Raw genomic sequence first — 23,138 nt, forward strand, 5'->3', positions numbered from 1 at the left:
TCAGCAGGTGAGAAAACAAGTTTGAGAAACAAAATCAGAATCACAATTTGACCGCAAAGTTAGAAAACTGGTTGACAGAGCTCAATTTTCATTATTGGACCTTTTCTTTTTGTACTCTGTTTGGGTGCTTGGGCCCTAAAAATAATATGTATATTAGCAACCAGCACATTTCTCCTTCTTTATAAACACATTTTTCTCCACAATTTTTGTTTGTACTTACTTCCATCCTCATTTTTGGGTTAAAGGTTAAATGAAGGTTAAAGCCCCCATGACTTCAGCTGCTAGATTTATCTGTTTTAATGAAAAGAAAAGAAACATAATCTGATTTCCTGGAAAGAGAGCCATTAGATTTAGAGACTAACGTGTAAGAAGATAGGTTATTCATCCCATCTAATTTTCCTTCTGATGCTGTTATTTGGCTACAAACAGAGGAAACAAATAGGCATCTCTAGGGATATTGTTTCAAATAAAAAAGGATGGGATGATTTTATAAAACAGTCTGTTCTCTATGTACCTTAAATCATGTGTTAGTCAAAGTTCCCAAAGATTAAATAATTCCACTTCAATCTTCTCCGATCCAGAACAAGTTACACTATAAATATCCTACTGTGGCTCTCTTGGTTGCATTCCATCATATGACTAAATGCAGGAGACATAATAAAAGACACAATTATTTGCCTTTAAACATGTACGGTCGTCTGTGTGGTGGCTACCAATGCAGAAAGGCCAACATATCACAAGCAGGCAGTGGTGGAATGTAACAAAGTATTTTTACTTCGTTACTGTACTTAAGTAAATTTTTACGTATCTGTACTTTACTTAAGTAAAAATAATTGTGCATACTTTTTACTTTTACTCCGTTACATTTTGCAGCTATTGTCTATACTTTTACTCCGCTACATTTCTACAATATGTGTCGTTACTCGTTACATTTTAGGGTTAGGGTTTTTTAACACAGTTTCGCCAAAATGTTGTTGTGACGGAGCGGCTCCGCCAGCGCTCCACACACGCACACACAGTCACACACGCAGCCACACACACGCCAACAAACATTTCCACTCTTCCTGTTAGTTAGTCCTGTAAGTTCGTAGTACTATCTAACCATCAGCGGGTGCACACTGCTCCGCATCTTGGTGACCCAGGTGCACTACGTCACTCTCTGGGCCCGTTCCTTAAAGGGGCAGGCCATACCTGCAACAGCGCGTTTGGCAGCAGCACTACAACCTTGCCTGTTTTGCTGAAAAAACATTCAACTGCTTATAATTATTACTAGTAGTGACATCTGTAGAGGCATGAGTATTACCAGTAGCTATATCTGCATTCTTTATCAAAATGGCACAGCCTAGACATTGAGAGACAACCCATTGCGTGAGTACTTTTACTTTTAATACTTAAAGTAAATTTAAAAGCAAGTACTTTTTACTTTTACTTAAGTAGGATTGTTGATGTAGTACTTTTACTTTTACTTAAGTATATATTTTCCTGTGTACTTGTACTTTTACTTAAGTACTAAACTTCAGTACTTCCTCCACCACTGCAAGCGGGTACTTTGTTTAGGGGCTGCTTGGGTCTGAAAAAATATGAATCAGTGAGCCTTTCAGATTTGGAGCCCCAAATGACTTCAAGCTCATTGAATTAGCCCCCCCCAGAAATGAATAATTTACATTCGCTTTCAGTCGTTTTACAACTTGCTCTTTGAGGATTTGTATTTTTAGTCTTCAGCCAAACAGCATAGAAAAAAATACTTTTCCATGACGATTTCCCTTATGGACCATTAACTGTAAAACAGGAACTGGCAGCTGTTTATGTGATGGGATATCAGTGGACAGGAATGTTTCTGTGTGCAGATGACGTTTGTTTATTATGTTTTGTTTTTTGGAGCCAGCGGACTTTGGGCAGAGAGAATCTTTACTGATCAGGGGCCGGTTTTTCAAAAGTAATCTGATCGGATTACGGCTATTGGATTGGATCAAATATTGAAAATGGGTATTTCAAAAGAAAAAAAGGATTCAGAAATTGGATTGGATCACGTAATCTAATCTTGTTGTTGATCCGGATCAAACCTTGAGTTTGGGTTTTTCAAAACTTTTTGGTAGGATTGGGATCATTTTGATCCCAAAAATCAGGATTAAACTGATCCCAGCAGGAGGGTGGATTCATGGTGGATATCAGTAATAAAACTAGGTAACTAAAATTGGTTAGTTAAATAATACAACATTTATATCATGCATTTTACAGTATTTATATTTATTCATCAATTTCAGTTGAATTGTTCAACAGGAAGTACATAAAGTAGGTAGGCTATGTAGGCTAGCAACCTTTCAGTACAGCAAATTATAAATATTTCGGCCCCATAAAATAATCCCCCAAACAGCTGTCAATATTGAACTCAAATAATAAATTCTGTCTTTGTTCATTAAACATTAATCACACTGACACAGTCATCAGTCATGGACTTATCAAAAATAGTATCTAACAATTACATCTCTTATTGGTCGTCCAGTCGGGCCCTCATTCTGACAGAATGCCGGAGGTTGGTCAGTGTCTCCAATGGGCTCAGGTGCATCAGGGACGTCATCACAGAGAGGGACTTTGCACCTGGTCGCGATGTTGTGTAGGACAATGCAAGCAAGTATTATGTTGCATGTTTTCTGTGGTTCCACTCTCAAGTAGTTAAGGCATGCAAAGCGCCTCTTCAGAACTCCCTTTAAGCGCTCAATGGTGCATCTTGTTTTGCAATGAGCAGTGTTGAAGCGTGCCTGCTCAGGCGTGTTTGCAGCCAGAAAAGGGGTCATCAGCCATGGTAGAAGAGGGTAGGCACTGTGTCCTAATATGATACCATTTGGTCGGTTGGTTTGGAGCTCTCTATATAGAGCGCTCTCCCTCAGGATGCGCGCATCATGGACAGACCCAGGCCACTTCACAACGCAGTTTGTGATGAGGAGCTCAGCGTTGCCCACAAGTTGAACGTTGATGCTGTGTCTCCCCTTTCGGTTTACAAACTCCCACTCATTCTCATGAGGTGCTTGTATGTTCACATGGGTGCAGTCAATTACTCCAATAGTATTGGGCATATTCCCCAAAAGAAAAAAATTCAGCTTGGCCTGGATGATCTGGTCATCCCTCGGAAATGAAACAAATTCATTAATCAGGCTGGCCAATGCAGTTGACACAGTTTTCAGAACATCACAAACAGTGGATTTTGTCACAGCCATGTAGTCACCCACAACTTGGTAGAAAGTCCCACACGCATAGAAGCGAAGAGCAATGAGGACCTGTTCCTCCACAGACAGACCATGACTCCTTTGGGTTCTGCGTTGGTGGTTGGGCCTGAGAAGGTCCACAATATACTGAATATCAGCTCTTCCGAAGCGAAACCGAGCATACAGCTCCTCATTGGTATATTTCTGCAGTGGATCTATACGCTCAACATACACCCTTTGACGATATCTTCTCCTATGGTGGTGATGGACAACACCTGCCATGTCACTGCCTCTCTGTGACCTTCTCTCTGAGTCCTCTGAGAAAGGCTGGATATACATATGGCTGTGTAAATTGGTCTTCCCAAACACACCTGTCAGCTTAATTGCTTTGGCTTGTGTTCAATTAATGGAATCATACCCAAGGCCTATAAAATGATGCTTGCTACATCATAGCGGTGGAACCATGGACTCAAAAAGCCAGAATTTCTCTGCTGCTGAAACCCACGCCCTACTGGAGAGTGTTAGGTGCCATTATAGGTCATTGGTAGGATCTTTTAGTTCTGCCAAGGGTGGTGAAGTGAGCAGTAAAATGAAGAAGGAAATTTGGGCTGAAATCACACAACATGTGAATGCCATGGGGTTTGGCCAGAAGAGGAAAACAGAGCAACAACCCATATAAGAGGGGTGAATACACAGACATAGTCCTTGATATTATTGGAGGTGAAAAGTCGGAAGCTCTGCATGGGATCCAAGATATTGTAGAGGATGGTGAGCCTGTGATGACAGCAGAAAGTGAGCCTTCTTCAGAAACATTTATTCTTAGTCTCAGCCCTGTAATCGAAGGAAGGTCAATCACAGGTGCAGCCAGAAGGCCTAGTTCCCACAGGACCCTCAGAGAGAGGCTCAAAGCACCCAAAGAAAGATGACGCCTATAAGGTACTTCTGCAAAAAGAGACTGAAAGGGCAGAAGTACAGATCCATCTAGCAGAGGAACAGCTTATTCTTGCCTGACTGCAGCAAACCAAGGCCAGACTTGAGATCCGCCTCCTAAAGGCCAAGCTTGGACAAGCTGGTCTCTCCACAGCAGACGAAGCAGATGATGATGAAGAAGAAGGAGAACTCATAAGAAGAACTACTCATAACAAGAACTAAGAAGTAATTAACTTTGTTAAGTATCGACATTTAAGCCTTTTTTTATCCAGTTCAATTCAATAAATCTTTGTTTGAAACCTGTTCGAAACATCCATAATGTATTTGTGAGTAAAGTATGTATTTATTTATTTATTTGTTGTAGGTCTCAGATGAGTGGACTGCCTGTTTCCAAGAAATGGACAATGGAGGGGGATGTTTATATTGTTTGTTTGCTGTTCAGTCCTATTTTCTGTTCAAATAAAGCATATTGGAGTGACCCCACACTATTCTACCTGTTGTTCTTTACATAGCTACATTGTGATAGTTGGTAATCCTGAAAAGTTTGAATCCGGATCAGAGTAATCCAATCCCACATTGCTTTGAAAAACCAGCATAAAAATAAAATGGATTACGTGATCCTGGATAGCAGTAAAAGAGATTTCCAAATCTGGATCAGTTTGATCCAGATTAAAACTTTTGAAAAACCGGCCCCAGGATACGCTGTCAAAAGAGCCTGCAAGAGAAACAAGATTCAACCATATTTAAGATTAACATTTTCTTATCCGGTATCATTGCTTCAGTTTCGCCAGCATTATGTTTTCGGTGTTTCAAAAAGCCTTGCTGATGGTTCTGGTGTGTGTGTGTGCCGACTCAACTGTGATGAATGGTAAGAAAACATACATTTTCTAAAAATGAAAACACAGTTCAAATTTTTATATGTATCAACATTCTATGTGAATATATCACGTATATGATTTATGATATACTTAATGGTGTTGATTTATAGTGCTGAAAAGATTGGCTCTAAGCTCTAAGACTCAAGGTTTAAAAAAACTAGCCAGTTTAATTTGGGCATTTCACGGACCAACAAATTTAATTTTAGAAAAAAAAAAGAGTAAGTTACTGGCTACATTTCTGTATATTGGGAGGAGTGGAGACATGTCGTCCATCTTAATATACAGTCTATAGGCTCTGTAGTTTAAACGATGAACACAGTTCATGGAAGCTGCGTTGGTTGCCTTCAACTCAGTGGCTGGTTGAACAGAAATCTGCAAATACACAAGAAGATCGATGATTTAACAACTTTAATTAAATGTATATATTCCTCTCATAATATGTGTCAATGAAAAAAATAACATTTTTAATAGACCAAATTGCAAGGAACCATTTGGCAACTGCCTGATATTCCTTTCTCCTTCAGAAGAACCAGAGGACCTTGGACCCAGAGCTGCTGGAGGAGTTCCTGAGAGCAGCGAAGGGCATGGAGGCCTTCTGTACCCCCCCACAGCTCAGAGACATGGAGTTCTTCACCCAGTCCGTCAGATCTCACTGGGAGGTGGGACACAAACTCTGTTAATGCGGGAAATGTTAGTGTGTTCACATGTGTTGTTACAATGAGGCTTCATCATGTTCTTCAAGGTGTTGCGGGTGGAAATCAAAGGCAGGAGGCGTCGTTCTCAAGTTAAAATTAAGCAAGTTTATTCAGAGGTCACAGGTCAGGAAACTGCGGTGTCTAGCAAATGAGCATGCATGGTCCACTGATCCTGTACAGGAAAAATGGCGGTGAGGCAGAGTACGCAGAAAGCTTATATATTGATACTGGGCATGACAGAGGTTCTTCTTGGATTGGGATTGGTCGGATCTCGTCGGGTCGTCCTCCTGGCGTCGTTTGGTCCTCCTCCTGGCGTTGCGTGATGACGTGCAAGCCGTGTTGCGGTTACTAAAGTTCATGAGCATATTGCCTCGCGTGTGCGCTTATTTTATGTGTGTGTGAAGTGAAGTGAGGTCATAGAAAACTGTGAGAAAGGCATGAAAACCTCTAGTCTAATCTGTCCGCTGTGTGTGTGTGAGGGAGTCTCAGAACTAATATAACGAAGTGATTCATGAAGCCAGAGGTTTGAAAACCTGTTATCTGTCCGCTATGCCAGACTCCCTTTTTAAGGAGTATGAAACATTCTGAGGTTGAGAAGCAGGAGAAGAACTATGTGTTTTGTTTGTGTGTTTACGCTATGTGTATCTGACTACACGTTAAAGTGTGTGTATGTGTGTGAACAGTGCTGTATTGTCAACAAATCCCCCTTTCCGCACCTGATAGGTGCGGACAACACTGGGAAGGCAAAGGGCAGAAAAGGGCAAGGCAGAAAAACAAACCCAACTTAATACTCAGTAAAACACAAAAACAAAAACGTCAAAACATAGCTGTGATTCTTTGAATCACAGCCAGCAAACAAAAAATCTCAAAACAAACCTGACTGTAAACATTCGGAACAAACTGAACCCAAACAATGTCATACTGACTTTGCCCCAGGAGAGGCAGTTCCTGGATCTCTGTGTGAGTTTAATGAATCTAAGGGAATAAGCCTTTAATATCAGAAAAGTTAATTATTAACACTAAGCAGCAACATTTATTAAAATCATTTGTATGAAGGCCTAATATCTAACTAAAACTACTTCTATCTTTATTTGTTTAGAGTTCTGTCAGACACAGACTATAGTTAAAAGTTTGAAATCCCTCCAGACTCTCTCTTAATCCCCCTTTAGGGTGTGACCACTTACTGGCGAGTTCATGTACCCCTCAACCTTTATCCCATCCAGTGCAAACCCGTCCCCCTCCTCATCATCATCGTCGCGTCGTCATCTCCATCTTCCTCAGCTTCAGCTGTACAGCATCATTTTCCCTTTCAGCATACTCAGCATCCACAGCACCCATCGCATCCACAGCACCCATCCCCAGTTCAGCATCCACAGAACAGCTGGGGATGAGGCACGTTTTCCTTCATCAGAGCAGAGTCTACAACCATGTCATGTCATGGTGCGTAGAGGTGGAGAGGGCACTGGTCACCCAGCCACCAGGGTCAGTTTGGAAAAAGTGTCTTTCAATCACTTCCTATCAGTACACACACATAACCCTTCCTGCCAGTAGAAGGGGCCAGGGCCATTCGTTTCTGTGTGACCAAACAGGGTACAGGAGCGAGCTGTGCAGATTTCAGCTTTTTCAGATCTGCTCCAAGAACAAAATTATCAAGAATTGTCAGTGAGGCTTTTTCAGTCTTTAAGAGTCAATGATCTGGATCTTAGCCTTGTAAAGATCCTTTCGTGGAATTAATACTTGCCAACAGGCCATGTGTTTGAGCTTGCACTGTACCAAGCCAGGCGCAGGGCGTATTGTCGGTCGTGGTGGAGGAGGTGGAGTTAACACCGGATGGGAGTGAGTTGTGGAATTCATGAAGCCCAGTTCCCAGAGTCTGAAAGGAAGACAAACAGAAAAATTATTAATTTACTGCGATGCGTAATTGAGATTAAAGTAGATTATATATATTTATAATTAAAAGAAACAAACAAAATAATCGAATCAAAACATACATACCCTCTTTTGATATTCAACAATTTCATAAAACTTTTGAGGTGTGGTCGGCCAAATCAGTGGACATTAAAAATAAAAGGTTAAACAAGTTGAATTTCAATATGCAACATATATGACAGTGTTTGAGTATTTGAGTTCAAACCATTTTCCAAAATTCATTGACTGCTCCATAACACGATAATTCAGAAGCTTTGACGTCAAACTGTCCTGTGATAAAACAGGAATCACATACAAAATACAAATGTGTGAGAGATTAGATTCAATCAAACGTCTCAGAGTTGACAGCTGAAACAATTCAAAACAATTTAAAAGTTATTCTGCCACAATTTCCTTCATGATGAAATAAAAACAATAATTGGAGCTTAACATCACCTTTCAAATTAAGAGCCTTAGATGTTAAGATAACTGGTGAAACAAAACAACAAAATAAAAACCTTCTTTCCAGAGTTTGAAAGTTAAAGGGTCCAAAATAAATTGAAATCTAATTAAAGATATGACATTCTATAAACTGTGTAAACAGAGGGGCTTGTATTATGGCTTGTACTTTTCATTTAAGATGAAACCGGCTATGAGTTAAAGTGTATTTGACCTTTAACTGGATTTTAATTTATTCTTCTTCAATGGTGAAACATATTTATTTTAGGACTCTCCAGCGTTACATGGGGGTTGAATCAAACTTCTAGTTTAAATTCCAACTGTAAATAGATTTGACATGTCTTGACTATTGAATTCTTAATGGATGATTTGAATATGGAATTAAAGCAACTACAGGTGAAAACAAAGAAATATCTAATTCTAGGCAGCACAGAATTTAGTTTAAAGTTAAGTTAGAATTTCTCATCCTAATATGATTGAGACAGCTCATATAGAAAGCACATTATTCAGCTCTAAGAAAATAAAAGTCAATGAAACAGCATTTCAACAACCAACTACCTGTGTCAGGTAGAAACTAAATAAGATATTTAAATGATTGGATTTCATGTAGAACTTTAGAGGCCAAAACCTTTCTCCTTTCCTCTTATAGATATATTGGAAATATCTGAAAGAACAAATTTGTGCCAAAAAGTGTAATTTTAACAATTCCCTCTGGAATTCTTTACTTCTGAATGAAGCAATAGTAAAAACCAAACAAACAAACAACATAGAAACAAACAACCAAGACTCTTTGTGATCTTAACGCCAGTTGTAAGCTGTAAGGCTGCTGGCCTTCCACAGATGGTTTACCCGACTCCCAAACATTCTTATCTCCCCCTTTTCATCCTCTGATGTGCATGTACTAAATCTTTCTATTCCCACTTCTCTTCCCTACTTTCTTAACCACTCAAGCTTTACATTCTATTATCCATCTCAGAGCAAGATATCACTGGCCAGATTCATCTCACTCCTAAAGATCTTTCTTCCTCCTAAACTTTAACTTTCTTGTCTTACTTCATCTCTCAAACCTTCAGTCAACATCCTTAATCTTTCTTTGGCAAGTCCTAAACACATTTACCCCTCCTACCCATACATACAACATATATCAGATGGCAAGCGCATATACCACCTCTTTTTTAGGAAAAAGTCGTTTACCAGTCAGTTTGTCGCTCCGTCAGTTTTTTCTGTGTCTTCAGTCAGCTAGCTGACCTTGATACATATTTTCTCTCGTTTCCACACACACAAACACTCCTACTCCCACACACATCTTGGAGTTATCTCCCTGCACACAAGCACACGAACATTCACAGCCCAAGCGCACTCTCTGCCACGTTTTTTTTTAAATTTCGGGCAGAGACCGCACTCCCTCTTTTGAGATACAACGGGCCGCGACCCAACGTTTTCTACCAGTCACTCAGTCCAACAGCCACACACTTCCATTCATACTAGTTACTTCACATCCTCTCTATATTATATAATCTAAAGTAGTATAATAATTTTTATATAAGTAATTTCCTCTTTCAAATCCTTATTTGTAACAGCCTTCCGTTATTTGTGCGCAATTGAAACAATGGTGTGTCTGGTTTGTAAAGCTCCTGTTGCATTATTCAAATCAGTTCTTATTTCAGCCAATGGGCGGGAAGGTGAAGGTGCTGGGGTACAATGTGTCAGGTGGTGCCAAGGTGCGCCTGATTTACCTTTGACCTGGGCCGAGTGTGAAGTAACCTCCTTCACTTCGTACGGTCCAGTCCACCTGGGTTCTGGCCACTTTCTCTTTATCGTGAACCTTGACTCTTACCCAGTCACCAACTTTTACCTTCGGTTCTGCAGCTTCCTCCGGATCAGTCGCCAGGGCCCTGGTGACCTGATTGGAGAGAGCTGCAGTAAGAGCAGTTAAAATCTTCATATAACTTGACATTTCAATCTCAAAACATCCACAGGTGGCACGTGACCTCCATCCCTGGGTGGTGTCAGGGCTCCAACACTGATTGTCATATATATTGTCTTTTTAAGTGGGATACCGAATTTGAGTTAGCTACTGCTCACACAACAAACCTGCAGATCAGGCATAGTTATTTACAGTGTGTGTGTAAAATTTGAACTACTACTCAAACACAGACCTGGAGATCAGGCACAGTTATTTACAGTGTTTGTGTAAAATTTTATTTTAGAGTGAGAGACCTTATTGGTGTGAAAATTGAAACTAGTACTCAAACACAGACCTGGAGATCAGGCACAGTTATTTACAGTGTTTGTGTAAAATTTGAACTACTACTCAAACACAGACCTGAAGATCAGGCACAGTTATTTACAGTGTTTGTGTAAAATTTTATTTTAGAGTGAGAGACCTTATTGGTGTGAAAATTGAAACTAGTACTCAAACACAGACCTGGAGATCAGGCACAGTTATTTACAGTGTTTGTGTAAAATTTGAACTAAAATACAACCGTCACCATTGCATAATACACAGCATTTTCAGACCATTTTAATTACTTTGTTAAATTTATCATATGTACTTGTATACACCTCAGTACTACTGTTCAAAAATTTGGGTTTTCTATCACGACAATATGCAGATTTCAATTAAATAGGCTCTGCTCACCTTTTAATAGTACAGCGCTGTTTGATCAGTTTCCCAAGGCGATACAAGTCACTTCAGGACGGTTCTTTCCCGTCCGAGAGACGGCCTCCTCCCCGACCTGTTGTTTCCACTCCGCTCTTCCAATCGTCTTAAACCATCCTCTGCTACCATTTTGTTGCGGGTGGAAATCAAAGTTGCGTGATGACGTGCAAGCCGTGTTGCGGTTACTAAAGTTCATGAGCATATTGCCTCGCGTGTGCGCTTATTTTATGTGTGTGTGAAGTGAAGTGAGGTCATAGAAAACTGTGAGAAAGGCATGAAAACCTCTAGTCTAATCTGTCCGCTGTGTGTGTGTGAGGGAGTCTCAGAACTAATATAATGAAGTGATTCATGAAGCCAGAGGTTTGAAAACCTGTTATCTGTCCGCTATGCCAGACTCCCTTTTTAAGGAGTATGAAACATTCTGAGGTTGAGAAGCAGGAGAAGAACTATGTGTTTTGTTTGTGTGTTTACGCTATGTGTATCTGACTACACGTTAAAGTGTGTGTATGTGTGTGAACAGTGCTGTATTGTCAACAAAGGTACATAAGTCTCATATTCGATCTCATTCATGTCTTTAAAGCATAAATGTACAAAAACCTTGTTTTGACAACTGTGTCCTAACATGTACCATGTTTTATTTTGATTATGTTTCATGCTGTCTCCCAGGCCGTGCGAGCTGAGATCTCAAGCTTTTTGCCACAAATACGGTTTGAAATAACAAGGAGAGACTTTAACTCAGCTGCTGGTCAGTGTGAGATGCACTTAAGCTCCTGATTAGACAAAGAAATCCAGGTAGTTGATTTACTAGAACTAAGATGGAGGTGTGCGTCGGTGGATAGGTGTTCTGCAAACCTACCTCTTCAGTCCAGCTGAGGTTGGAATAGGACACGGCTTTGCCGTCCCCGAAATCCAGCTGGATGTGGGTCTGTAAAGAATCCCCCTGAAACACAGAACAGCAGAGCTCCATTCAGCTACAGATGAATATTATGGACTGATGTTACATCAGTGTGACCTGTGACATCACAAACCCTGTTTCTTTCTCAATCACTCGCTGACACTCAAAGTGCGATTGCATGTTAAAATAATAATAACCAGAATTGCTCAACCCTGGAAAGTACCAACTATAAAATACAATTTCAAAAATTTCTAGGACTGCAAAGAAGCACTGGGCGGGCCCGAGCACATGCATTTTGAAGTGCTGCATGCGTTTTACCTGAAAAAAGAAAATAATGACTGAGGAAATATTGACACATAGAGCTGTTCAGTCTTGGACTCTGATCATGAGAAAGAAGTTTGGTGGTGATAGGACAATGCACAGTGGAGTTTTGACAATATTGTCTCCTTTGGCGAATGATGAGCCTTCGCCGTACCTCAATGTTTACACGGTTTGAGGAAATGTCCCAATTCTGAGAGAGAGAGAGAGAGACGTCATCTTTGCAAGACATAAAGATTCCTTTGATCTTTGACCACTGAACTGTCAATGCAGGAGTGGAGTTGTTTGTTTACGGCTCACCATCAAAAGATCATGGTCCATGTATGTCCGCGATACAGAACATCGTGTTTTAATGGCGTGTAATCAAACTTTGACGCCACGCCACGGTCACACCGTGTGATGAAAAATCAATCTTTCAGTTAGTTTGTATCTCCATCTTGTTGTGATGACACTCATCTTAATTTGAAGTCGATCTGATGTAAGCCCTGGTACAAGTACCTCAAAGTAAAAATGTGGAATATTGCCAAACTGGCCACTAAATGCAAAATCGCAGGCTCCTGTTGCGTTTTTCCAATTGCACCTAAGACTTTTTTTGTTTGTCTGGTCATGATACACATGTGTATCGATTTTTGTCAATGTGAACAAGTTCCGGGGATCTCGGGGTGCACCGTTGAGCCACTTGAAAATTCCTCCAGAAAACCAGCCAATTCATTTGCCTGACAAAAAATATCAATAATAATAATACTTACAATTTCAATATGGCCTCACTGTCTGTCAGTGCCTGTCAGTGCTCGGGCCCTAATAACGTACATATAAATCACAATTAAAATAGGCTATGAACTGAATGTTTTCCTAATTGGTTGATTTAAAGATATCAATTTTAATTAATTATTTAATTAATTAAATATAATCAAGTTGCAACATCATACCAGATATTACAAAACTTCCTAGACCTTTGACTTTACAACAAAAATGAGAAAGCGGCAACTCGATATTTGAGGCTGACAGAGTAAAAACAAATTATAGAGATTATATTCTGAATTGACAGATTGAACTATAACTTGTTATTAAATGTTTTTAAAAAATGCCCATCAAAATTTTTTAATTCCCTAATTGACATTACAGTACAGTAAATTATTAGCATTTAACAAAAAAACAAAAATGATTCATTCTCAATCAAACTAGTTGCCGATGCTGATAATCAATTGGAGAAGTAAACAACTAATCTTTTCAGTTCTAGAATATTTATCATATGATCATAAGATCTGTCAACACCTTGATTAAAAAATCTTTGTATATCTGGGATCCTCTGACTCTTTTTCTCTCTTTTCCATTTACAGTGGAAACGCATGGAATGCCTCCTGTAGTATGTCCTATGTTCCCAGCAGATACAACTCCAGAGATAAAGAGTGGATGTGAAAGGCCAAATGAAAACAGTAACAACAGCACATTGATGCATAATGAAACCAACATCAACGGAACGGGGGTGCTGAATGTAACCAGCACCAAGAGGATGGGAATCTCTGAAGAAGCGCTGTTGTTTCTCACAGGCTCTGTGTCCACCATCCTCATCCCTTCCTTCTACACGCTGGTCTGCCTCATCAGCTTGCCGATCAACATCTGTGCAGTGGTGGCCTTCGCTCTGAAGATCAAACCCAAGAAGCCGGCGGCCATCTACATGTTGAATCTGGCCTGTGCCGATCTGCTCTTTGCTGTGCTGCTCCCCTTCAAGATCTCCTACCACTTTGGCGGCAACAACTGGATATTTGGCTCGCTCATGTGCCGCGTGGTCACCGCAGCCTTCTACTGGAACATGTACTGCTCTGTTCTGCTCATAACTTGCATCAGTGTGGACCGTCTCCTTGCTGTAGTCTATCCTCTTGACTCTCTGCCTTGGAGGACGCCAGGCAACGCAATCATGGCCTGCGTCGCCATGTGGATATTATCCTTCGCTGGCACTGTGCCCCTTGTCCTCCACGACCAGACTTTTCACCTCAGTCAGCTGAACATCACCACCTGCCACGACGTCCATTACGTGGACGAGATAATCTGGTACTACAAGATCTACTTCATCGCCCTGTGCTGTGCCTTCTTCTTCCTGCCTCTGCTCATCACAGTGGTGTCCTACACTCGACTGATCTGGGCACTGAGCAGAGTCCCACGCGGCGTTCTAGGACGTTCAAGCAGGAGAACAAGAGCAGTGTTGATGGCTGGAACAGTGCTGGTGATATTTGTGCTGTGTTTCACACCAACAAACTGTCTGCTGATGGCACACTATCTGCAATTTAACGGAGGTGCTGAGGCGTCCAAAGAGAGTAATGATGGCTCTTACGTAGCCTATCTAGTGTTTATGTGTTTAGGAAGTGTGAACTGCCTCCTGGATCCCCTGGTCTACTACTTTGGCTCATCCCAGTGCCAGAAACAAATATCCAGCACACTTAGGTGTGAGAAGATGTTGGAGGGCTGTAGTGGACATTCCGTTTCTGGCCTCAGTAGTCGCTGAACTAGGATGAGAACAACCTGATCCTGTGACCTGCAGGTTGACCTCCACCCAGTCTTCATACCATAAAAACTCCATTTTGGAGACATAATTAAACCTGGGTTTTCTTCCAATTCACATGCTTTCAATCAGATAAAATAGATATACTATATGACCAAAACTGCAGAATAATTGGATGGAACTGTCTGGTCAACAAGCTATGACGCCCTGAACCCATGCTCAATTCAATAACAATGCTTCTTCTGCCTCTCTGTCTTCCCAGAGGTGGGGCAATCACAGACGTATGTCAAGAAACCACATTCCATTCTGAAAAGCAGCTCATTTTATTGAATGACTGAAGAAAAGTGCAAACAATGTTTAAGCTGTCTTGATCTGGTTACTATTGTTTTATTACTGCTTTGAGGTAATTTGATAGAAATTCCAAAAGTAGCCCAGTATGAACTTTAAATTGTGAAGCCTATTATATAAAGTTATTTACCTATAGAATGCAGCTAAACATACACCATATAACTCTACTGCAACTAGTAATGTTATCTTGTATTCAATTCATATAAGAGTTAGATATATTATGTTATGATAGTTGATAACACTGTTGTGATGATTTGTTATAATCTATATTTGTGTAATACACCTTCTGCTTTACACACATTTGTATATTATTTTACACAATATAACCTCACCATACGTAAGTAGAGTTGCATTTTTTTAAATATATTTCTTGAACACGCTACTCTTAAACTTGAAAATTCATAATAAACTTGGAAAAAGTAAGAAACCTGAACACGGACCTCTCCCATATGGGTGGGGTCTGTTTAAAGTACAGATCTGATCTGGCCTGATTGATGAGAATGAAAATAAAAATAAATTGTAGACATGGTATAGTAAGATCTATGCTCCCTCCTACTGGTGATAAATGTGCTGTACTGAATGTGTTCTAGTAAAGCTGTAACTTGACACCACTTTAAAGGCAGTTTTCTACACCAGATGGCGCAACACTAAAATAATTGGAAATACTGAATTATATGACACCACACACACACAGACACACAGACATTGGTGATGTGCGGAGATGAGAGTCTTCTGAGGGTGTGAAGGAACTACTGAGGAAACGCCCTAACCAATTTATTTTAATTCATATGTTTTAATATGTAAATCGTACTCAGATTTTACAAGCGTGTAAAAGGAATGACATGACAATCAACAACAAACTGCTACACACACTAAACTCACACCAGTGGATTTAAGGCTACTGAAATAATGTCTTCTGATAGCTGACACTTATGAGATATTATCAGATATATCATCAAGATTCAGGGCTTCTTTTTTTTCCGTCATCAAGTCCAGATAACTGTGACGGATGAGGTTTTGTATTATTTACATAATTATTCATGTGCAAACTTTGATGACAGATTTCAATGATCAAACAATGTAATGGTTTTGATGATATTAAAATCAAAACAAAAATGATTCAATAATGTGTGATTGCCTTTTTCAAGCAGCATGAACGAGGAAGGAAGGTGCATCAATTTGTGTGTGTTTGTGTGTGTGTGAAAGCCTGACTTAGTTTAATCACACAGGTTGTGGTTCATGCATGAATGTAAATGGTCAGTGGGTTAGTAATATTAAAAGTTTTACTTTAAAAGTAGTTAAATTAGTACTAAATAAGAAAGTCGTGTTGCATCTTTTTCTTAATGCAAGGATCCTCACCAACTGCAGAAAAGCCTTCCGCTGACGGCTGCATTATCTCTCCAAAGACCACACAGCGACTGCAGAATTTAAATCTTGAATAATCCCCCACATTTAGGAGACTGATATCAGAGTATGTGCAATATGGTGCAGCTTGAAATTAAAACAGCACCATATTGTTTTTTCTAACTTAAAATAACAGATTAAGAATAATTTGGTGGTACATAATCTTAAAATAGGAACAACAACTTGTCTGTTAAACCATAAAATTCCCAGAATGTCTGACATAATGAACATTGGGGGACGTGCTTTACAGTATATGTGGCACACCAACATCCAGAGCCGTAAATAGCAGCTTTCCATAAGACAAATCTAACTCAGTGTTGTCAGTATGGCCTTCGTGGCAGAGCAAGCACTGAAAACAAAGGAGGAGATGGTCGTAGGTACCGAAAAATAGGAAAAGAAAAAGTGATTGGGTGAGAGTGAAAGGAATGTCTATCAGACCGGCTTCAATCGAATTGTTTCACTGTATCAGGCAAGAAAAAATGCCCTTTAAACCCAAAGTGCACTTCCTGCAGAACCAAACAAATTTAGTAATACGCTGGTGAACATAGTGGAACATTTAACCATCAAAGAGCCAAATAATTCCCTTTGGAGGTGAGGGAAACCAAAAATCAGTGTGGTACAGAAACATGAATCTATTTACTAATTGCAGAAATGTCTGTCTTTCTGTCTAGCCGTCCGTGTGTCTCTCTGTGAAATGCATCTCACATAGATCAGCTTCACACTTGGCATGTGTATAGACCCAACTTGTCTTGTGATACGTTCAATATGAATAAACAGGTGACCAGCGCTCTGGGACTCATCAATGTAAGTGATGTTGTTCATCACAACAACAGTACATCCACAACAACTGGCATGTTCAGGACAGCAGCAATGGCAACAGATTCTCCAGTCTGGGATTCTGTAAACTGAGTTGAACATGACAGAACTTTGAGCAAACTACTTCAGGGTTTTTGTGGACTGAGTCCTGCAGCCGCTCTCTTTTTATTACTGCAGGTCACTTTTACAGTTTTCAGAAAAAAAGCTGCAAACCGGCATCACTACAGACCAAACAAACATGTTTAGAAACAACACTGCACAAGTAAACACAGATGCTAATGGTGCTCTGTATCTGCTCAACGTGTGCCAGTTTCTGTCTGCTTTGATTCAAAAGTGGATTTCATCTGAATCCTCTGGGCCCCTCCTAATCATGACATACCAGATACTGCACCATGTATTAAAAGTAGAGCACAAGCTAAACATAAAGCTGACACTGTTTTTTACACTGAACACATTACAGCCTGAGTCCTAATAAGCATGAAATGATTGCATATCTCAAAAGCACGTTTTATTATTATAAGAAATAGATCATGGTGACAGATATGTTTGTGAGGAATAGGTTTAGTCTGTTTGTCTGTGAGCTCAAACATTGACTCCCTGTGGCTATAAAGCTCAGGATGAATGAGTCAGACGACTCCCCCCCCATCCTGGCCTCATCATCTTCGGAACTAACACATTTTCTTTTTTCCGACTTCCATGCTCATATCCCGTGTTTTATAACTGCAGAGCTCCCGGAATCAGACGCATGAAGGTTAAAGCCCCTGTGACTTCAGCTTGTTTGAGATGGATCTCTATGAGAGAACTGTCCCCCCATAGATTTAGGGTTAGAGTTTTCTGTTTTATTGAAACAGCAAATAAACATCATGTGATCGCCTGGAACAAGACACCATTAGAGCCATTAGATTTACATTAGCAGGTGAACAAAGAGACTAACTTATGCTAATAAAGGTCATTTTAGTAGCTAAATTTATCCCATCTCAAAATAGCACAAAACCTTTGACAGTCCCCTTAAATCCTCGGAAATTCAGAACTAACACTGCCGGTGACACCATAAATATCCATGACAAGGACGTAGCTGTACACTGTAGTTCACTGCCTGGTGTGAGTCCTTGTCAGTGCTTGATCTTAAGTGATACCAAGCATTTTCTGTTGTTGCCTGTAGACTGTTGATTGCCCAAAAGACTGTAATTTGCTCTCAGTTGTTTGATGATTTTCCATTTGATGAAATAGAAAACTTGATTGATTCCACACCAGGGAAATTCACAAGATAATAAAAAAGGCAATAGAATAAAATAAAACCTTTCACAACAAACAGAAAATATTGTTTTTCGGGTGTACACTGTATTTGTGCATTAGTATAAGGGGATATTGAAATGGACATATCCATATATATGCATTTATAGACTTTTGACAGACAAAAAGGCATGTGTCTAAACAAAATGAATATAATATAAAAAACACGCATATATATTATAAATGGGTATATATTCACCATATTAGCACTAGAGTATAACCGTGTGTTTAAATGTGTGTGTGTACATGCAAAAGTAACAATGAGTAGCTGTAATGTGGACAAACTGTGCAGTATTAGGTTTATATTGGTGCTGTGGAGTCTGGCAGCAGTGGAATAAGGATTGATGTTCTTTTGTCTGCAGCCAAGAATCAACGCTCTCTACCTCAACCTTTAATACAAGTTGAGGTCCAAATATGGTGCGGCCAGTGAAGTATGTGTGTTGTGTTAGTGTGATGGGAAAGGAGACATCAGTGGACAGGAGTGTCTCTGTGTGTGCAGATGATGTTGTTTATTGGCTGTTTAGGTTTTTTTTTCCTTCAGACTTTGGGAAAAAACCAAATCACTGGTCACGATCAGCAGCAGAAAGAGTGCGAGAGAGACGAGACACGCAGAGAACTGACACGCGGATTAACCATATTTAATAGAATCGGTTTTAATATTGTTGTTATCGCTTCATTTTTTACCAGCACAATGCTTCCAGTGTTTCCAACAGTGCTGGTTCTGGTGTGTGCATGTGCTGCTTCAGCTGGGACCAACAACGGTACGAACAACGGTAAGAACGATTCAATTATAATGAAAAAAATAACACCGGTATATTAGGTTTTATATGTTTAACTGTGTAATTTTATAATAAGAAAAGGTGAGTTTGTTTAATACTGATCAACTACAGACAAGTTAAAGGGAAAAGGCTGTGAAGTGGAAATTTATCATGAGATTTGAAATAATGAGTTTCTCAGACCGGTGTTGTCTTAGAGTTTTAATTATTAGCTCTGCAGAGGGTTAAACAGCCAGCAGCATGGCTCAGAGTGCAACCACGAATAGGAAAAAAGAAAGGTCTTTATACAATGTGATAAACAGGAAACAAGAAAGAAAACACACAGGAAACGTCTGCTGTCTGACATCACTGCTAGAGAAAGAGGAATCAAACCCAGCACACAGTTGCACCGACAAAGGTCAAGAAAAGTTGAAATAACAGAGTAAGGGCATGAATTTTGAGGTTGCATCAGCTAAGTGCACAGAAAATAGTCAAAACAGCAGTAAGACATTCATCACAGAACTAAGACATTGATCAGTTACATTTTCAATTACAGCTGCATGAATGGAGATTGTTTAGAGTGGTACAGTTATATGTATATATGTATGTTATATATATATATATATATATATATGTATGTGTATATGTATATCACTTATAATGGTTACATTGCAATATTTATATTTTCCTTTATACTATCTTGTAGTATTATTTATATTATGGTCACTTACTTTTAATTATTTTTTCTGTATCATGGTCACTACTGTTGCAATATTACTTATAATACTTTTGTTTTTATTACAATAACACTTACATCACTCCACTTTCTCCCCAGTACCTGCTTTGCACAGTGTCTGTTTTGCAGGTTGTTTTTTGTTTTTGTTTTCTGTATATTTTTACTCTCATTATGTGTAGTTTAGTAGTGTATATATTTTGATCTTTCTTTTTTATTGTTGCTTCGGCACTGTTATTTAAATTCTGTTTTTCTCTTTTTTGCTGTAACAAGTGAATTTCCCCGTTGTGTGGATAAATAAAGAAATCTAATCTAATCTAATATATGTGTATATCTTGGATGGGTATAACGCAAGAAGAACAGATCTGAATGACTTTGAAAAGGGTTCACTGTTGGGGTGTGGATGGCAGGAGCTGCAGTCGCTCAATTGTTTATGATGCATGGATGGATGGAGATGGATGGATGATGATTGGATGGAAAAACAAGACCTAACCAATCATATTGTGAATAGGTAAAATTATGTTTCTATGGAGGCAGACTAGGTTTAAATGAATTGTCCGTTGTTCTATCAAAATGTGACAAACTCAAGCGAATAGAAAACCAAACCTACGTACCAAAGATCAAAACCAAACCTATTATCTCTGGCACTGTGCCCCTTGTGCACCTCGGTCAGACTATTCCCTCAGTCAGCTGAACATCACCACCTGCCACGAAGTCCAGACTGTGACCAAGATAATCTGGTCCAACAAGTTCTACTTCATCGCCCTGTGCTGCGCCTTCTTCTTCCTGCCTCTGCTCATCACAGTGGTGTCCTACACTTGTGTGATCTGGGCACTGAGCAGAGTCCCATGCAGCGTTCTAGGACATGAACAGTGGTGATGGCTGAAACAGTGATTGGGATACTTGTGCTGTGTTTCACACCCACAAACTGTCAAATGATGGCACTTTATTTGCAATTTAACGGAGGTGTTGAGGCGACCAAAGCTGAGGCGACCCTATCTCGAGTTAAGGTGTTTAGGAAGTCTGAACTGCCTCCCGGATCCCCTGGTCTACTACTTTAGCTCATCCCAGTGCTAGAAACAACTTTCCAGCACACTGAGGTGTGAGAAGATTTTGGAGGGCTGTAGTGGACATTCCTTTTCTGGCCTCAGTAGTCGCTTTATTCATTGCTTCAGTTTCGCCGGCACAATGTTTTCGTTCTTTCAAAAAGCCTTGCTGATGGTTCTGGTGTATGCTTGTGCAAACTCAAATACGATGAATGGTAAGAAAACATACATTTTCTAATAATGAAAACACAGTTAAAATGTACATATGTATCAACATTCTATAGGAATATGTCATGGCAAATAATTCATGATATACTTAATTGTGTTTAATAGAGCTGAAAAGATTAGCTGATAAAAATAAATAGTGAGCTACAGACACATTTAAGGAAACATAAATGAAAGAATGAGTGAATGGATGAATGGAGAGTGTTTTCACTGTATGGTACAAAGGATCTGTGTGTGGGGGGGGGGATTGTAAATGCTGATGGGTTCAAGGCAGCATGAAAAGATATGATTGACTTTGACAGAATGCTTACTGATGGGACATGGCTATTAGGATCTGAAGTCACAGAGACAGCTCAACTGTTACACTAGGAACTGTGACTAAAGTGGCATCTGCCATTAATTGATTCTAAATAAAACTAGCTACAAATGTTGGTAATCAATTGAGGATGTAGATTTCAGTTTCGTTTCAGTTCTAGACTGTTTATCATATGAATTTGAAAAATCTGTCAACACATTGATTTAACAATCTTTGTTTATATCTTGGATCCCCTGACCCTTTCTCTCTCTTTGTCTCTCTCCAGCTACACAGGAAATTACTGAAGGTTCTGGTTTGAAATATAGTCCTCTGTTCCCAGCAAATGAAATTGTTGAGAAAAAGAACTTAGTGTGGAGGATGTTTATTCCTGTTGAATACAATGGCTACAGCATATTGATGCATAATGAAACCAACATCAATGGAACGGGGGTGCTGAATGTAACCATTATCAAGAGGGTGAAAATCTCTGAGGAAGCGCTGTTGTTTCTCACAGGCTCTGTGTCCACCATCCTCATCCCTTCCTTCTACACTCTGATCTGCCTCATCAGCTTGCCGATCAACATCTGTGCAGTGGTGGCCTTCGCTCTGAAGATCAAACCCAAGAAGCCGGCGGCCATCTACATGTTGAATCTGGCCTGTGCCGATCTGCTCTTTGCTGTGCTGCTCCCCTTCAAGATCTCCTACCACTTTGGAGGCAACAACTGGATATTCGGCTCGCTCATGTGCCGCGTGGTCACCGCAGCCTTCTACTGGAACATGTACTGCTCTGTTCTGCTCATAACTTGCATCAGTGTGGACCGTCTCCTTGGTGTAGTCTATCCTCTTGACTCTCTGCCTTGGAGGACGCCAAGGAACGCAATCATGGCCTGCGTCGCCATGTGGATATTATCCTTCGCTGGCACTGTGCCCCTTGTCCTCCACGACCAAACATTTCCCCTCAGTCAGCTGAACATCACCACCTGCCACGACGTCCAGCATGTGCACGAGATAATCTTGTACTACAAGTTCTACTTCATCGCCCTGTGCTGCACCTTCTTCTTCCTGCCTCTGCTCATCACAGTGGTGTCCTACACTCGTGTGATCTGGGCACTGAGCAGAGTCCCACGCGGCGTTCTAGGACGTTCAAGCAGGAAAACAAGAGCAGTGGTGATGGCTGGAACAGTGCTGGTGATATTTGTGCTGTGTTTCACACCCACAAACTGTTTACTGATGGCCCACTATCTGCAATTTAACGGAGGTGCTGAGGCGATCCAAGAGAGCACTGATGGCTCTTACGCAGCCTATCTCGTGTTAATGTGTTTGGGAAGTCTGATCTGCCTCCTGGATCTACTGGTCTACTACTTTGGCTCATCCCAGTGCCAGAAACAACTATTCAGCACACTGAGGTGTGAGAAGATGTTGGAGGGCTGTAGTGGACATTCCTTTTCTAGCCTCAGTAGTCGCTTAACTAGGATGAGAACAATCTGATCCTGTGACCTGCAGGTTGACCTCCACCCAGTCGGCATACCATAAAAACTCAATATTGGAGACAAAATGAAAACCAGGGTTTTCTACCAATCCACATGCTTTCAATCAGATCAAATAGATATACTGTATGACCAACACTGCAGAATAGTTGGATGGATCTGTCTGGTCGACAGTGGTCAAAAAGCAATGACGCCCTGAACCCATGCTCAATTCCATAACAATGCTTCCTCTGCCTCTCTGTTTTCCAAGAGGTGGGGCGATCACAGGCGAAGATATATATATTATAT

General features: G+C 40.2%; 1 protein-coding gene and 1 pseudogene across 1 annotated transcript; both read left to right on the forward strand.

Annotated features, from left to right (window-relative positions):
* The first annotated feature begins 13,401 nt into the window (after positions 1 to 13,401).
* On the forward strand, positions 13,402 to 14,451 carry LOC133001817 (proteinase-activated receptor 1-like). The gene has a single exon (XM_061071553.1). The coding sequence runs from the start codon at positions 13,402 to 13,404 to the stop codon at positions 14,449 to 14,451; it is 1,050 nt and encodes a 349-aa protein (XP_060927536.1).
* A 5,177-nt stretch (positions 14,452 to 19,628) lies between these two features.
* LOC133001917 (proteinase-activated receptor 1-like) lies at positions 19,629 to 22,851 on the forward strand (annotated as a pseudogene).
* Positions 22,852 to 23,138: the final 287 nt, after the last annotated feature.

The sequence above is a fragment of the Limanda limanda genome, chromosome 1, assembly GCF_963576545.1.
Source record: "Limanda limanda chromosome 1, fLimLim1.1, whole genome shotgun sequence".
Taxonomy (NCBI): Eukaryota; Metazoa; Chordata; class Actinopteri; order Pleuronectiformes; family Pleuronectidae; genus Limanda; species Limanda limanda.

Bases quoted from the DNA above. Each gene is read 5' to 3' on its own strand.
- LOC133001817 (XM_061071553.1), top strand. From the start codon at position 13,402: ATGCATAATGAAACCAACATCAACGGAACGGGGGTGCTGAATGTAACC.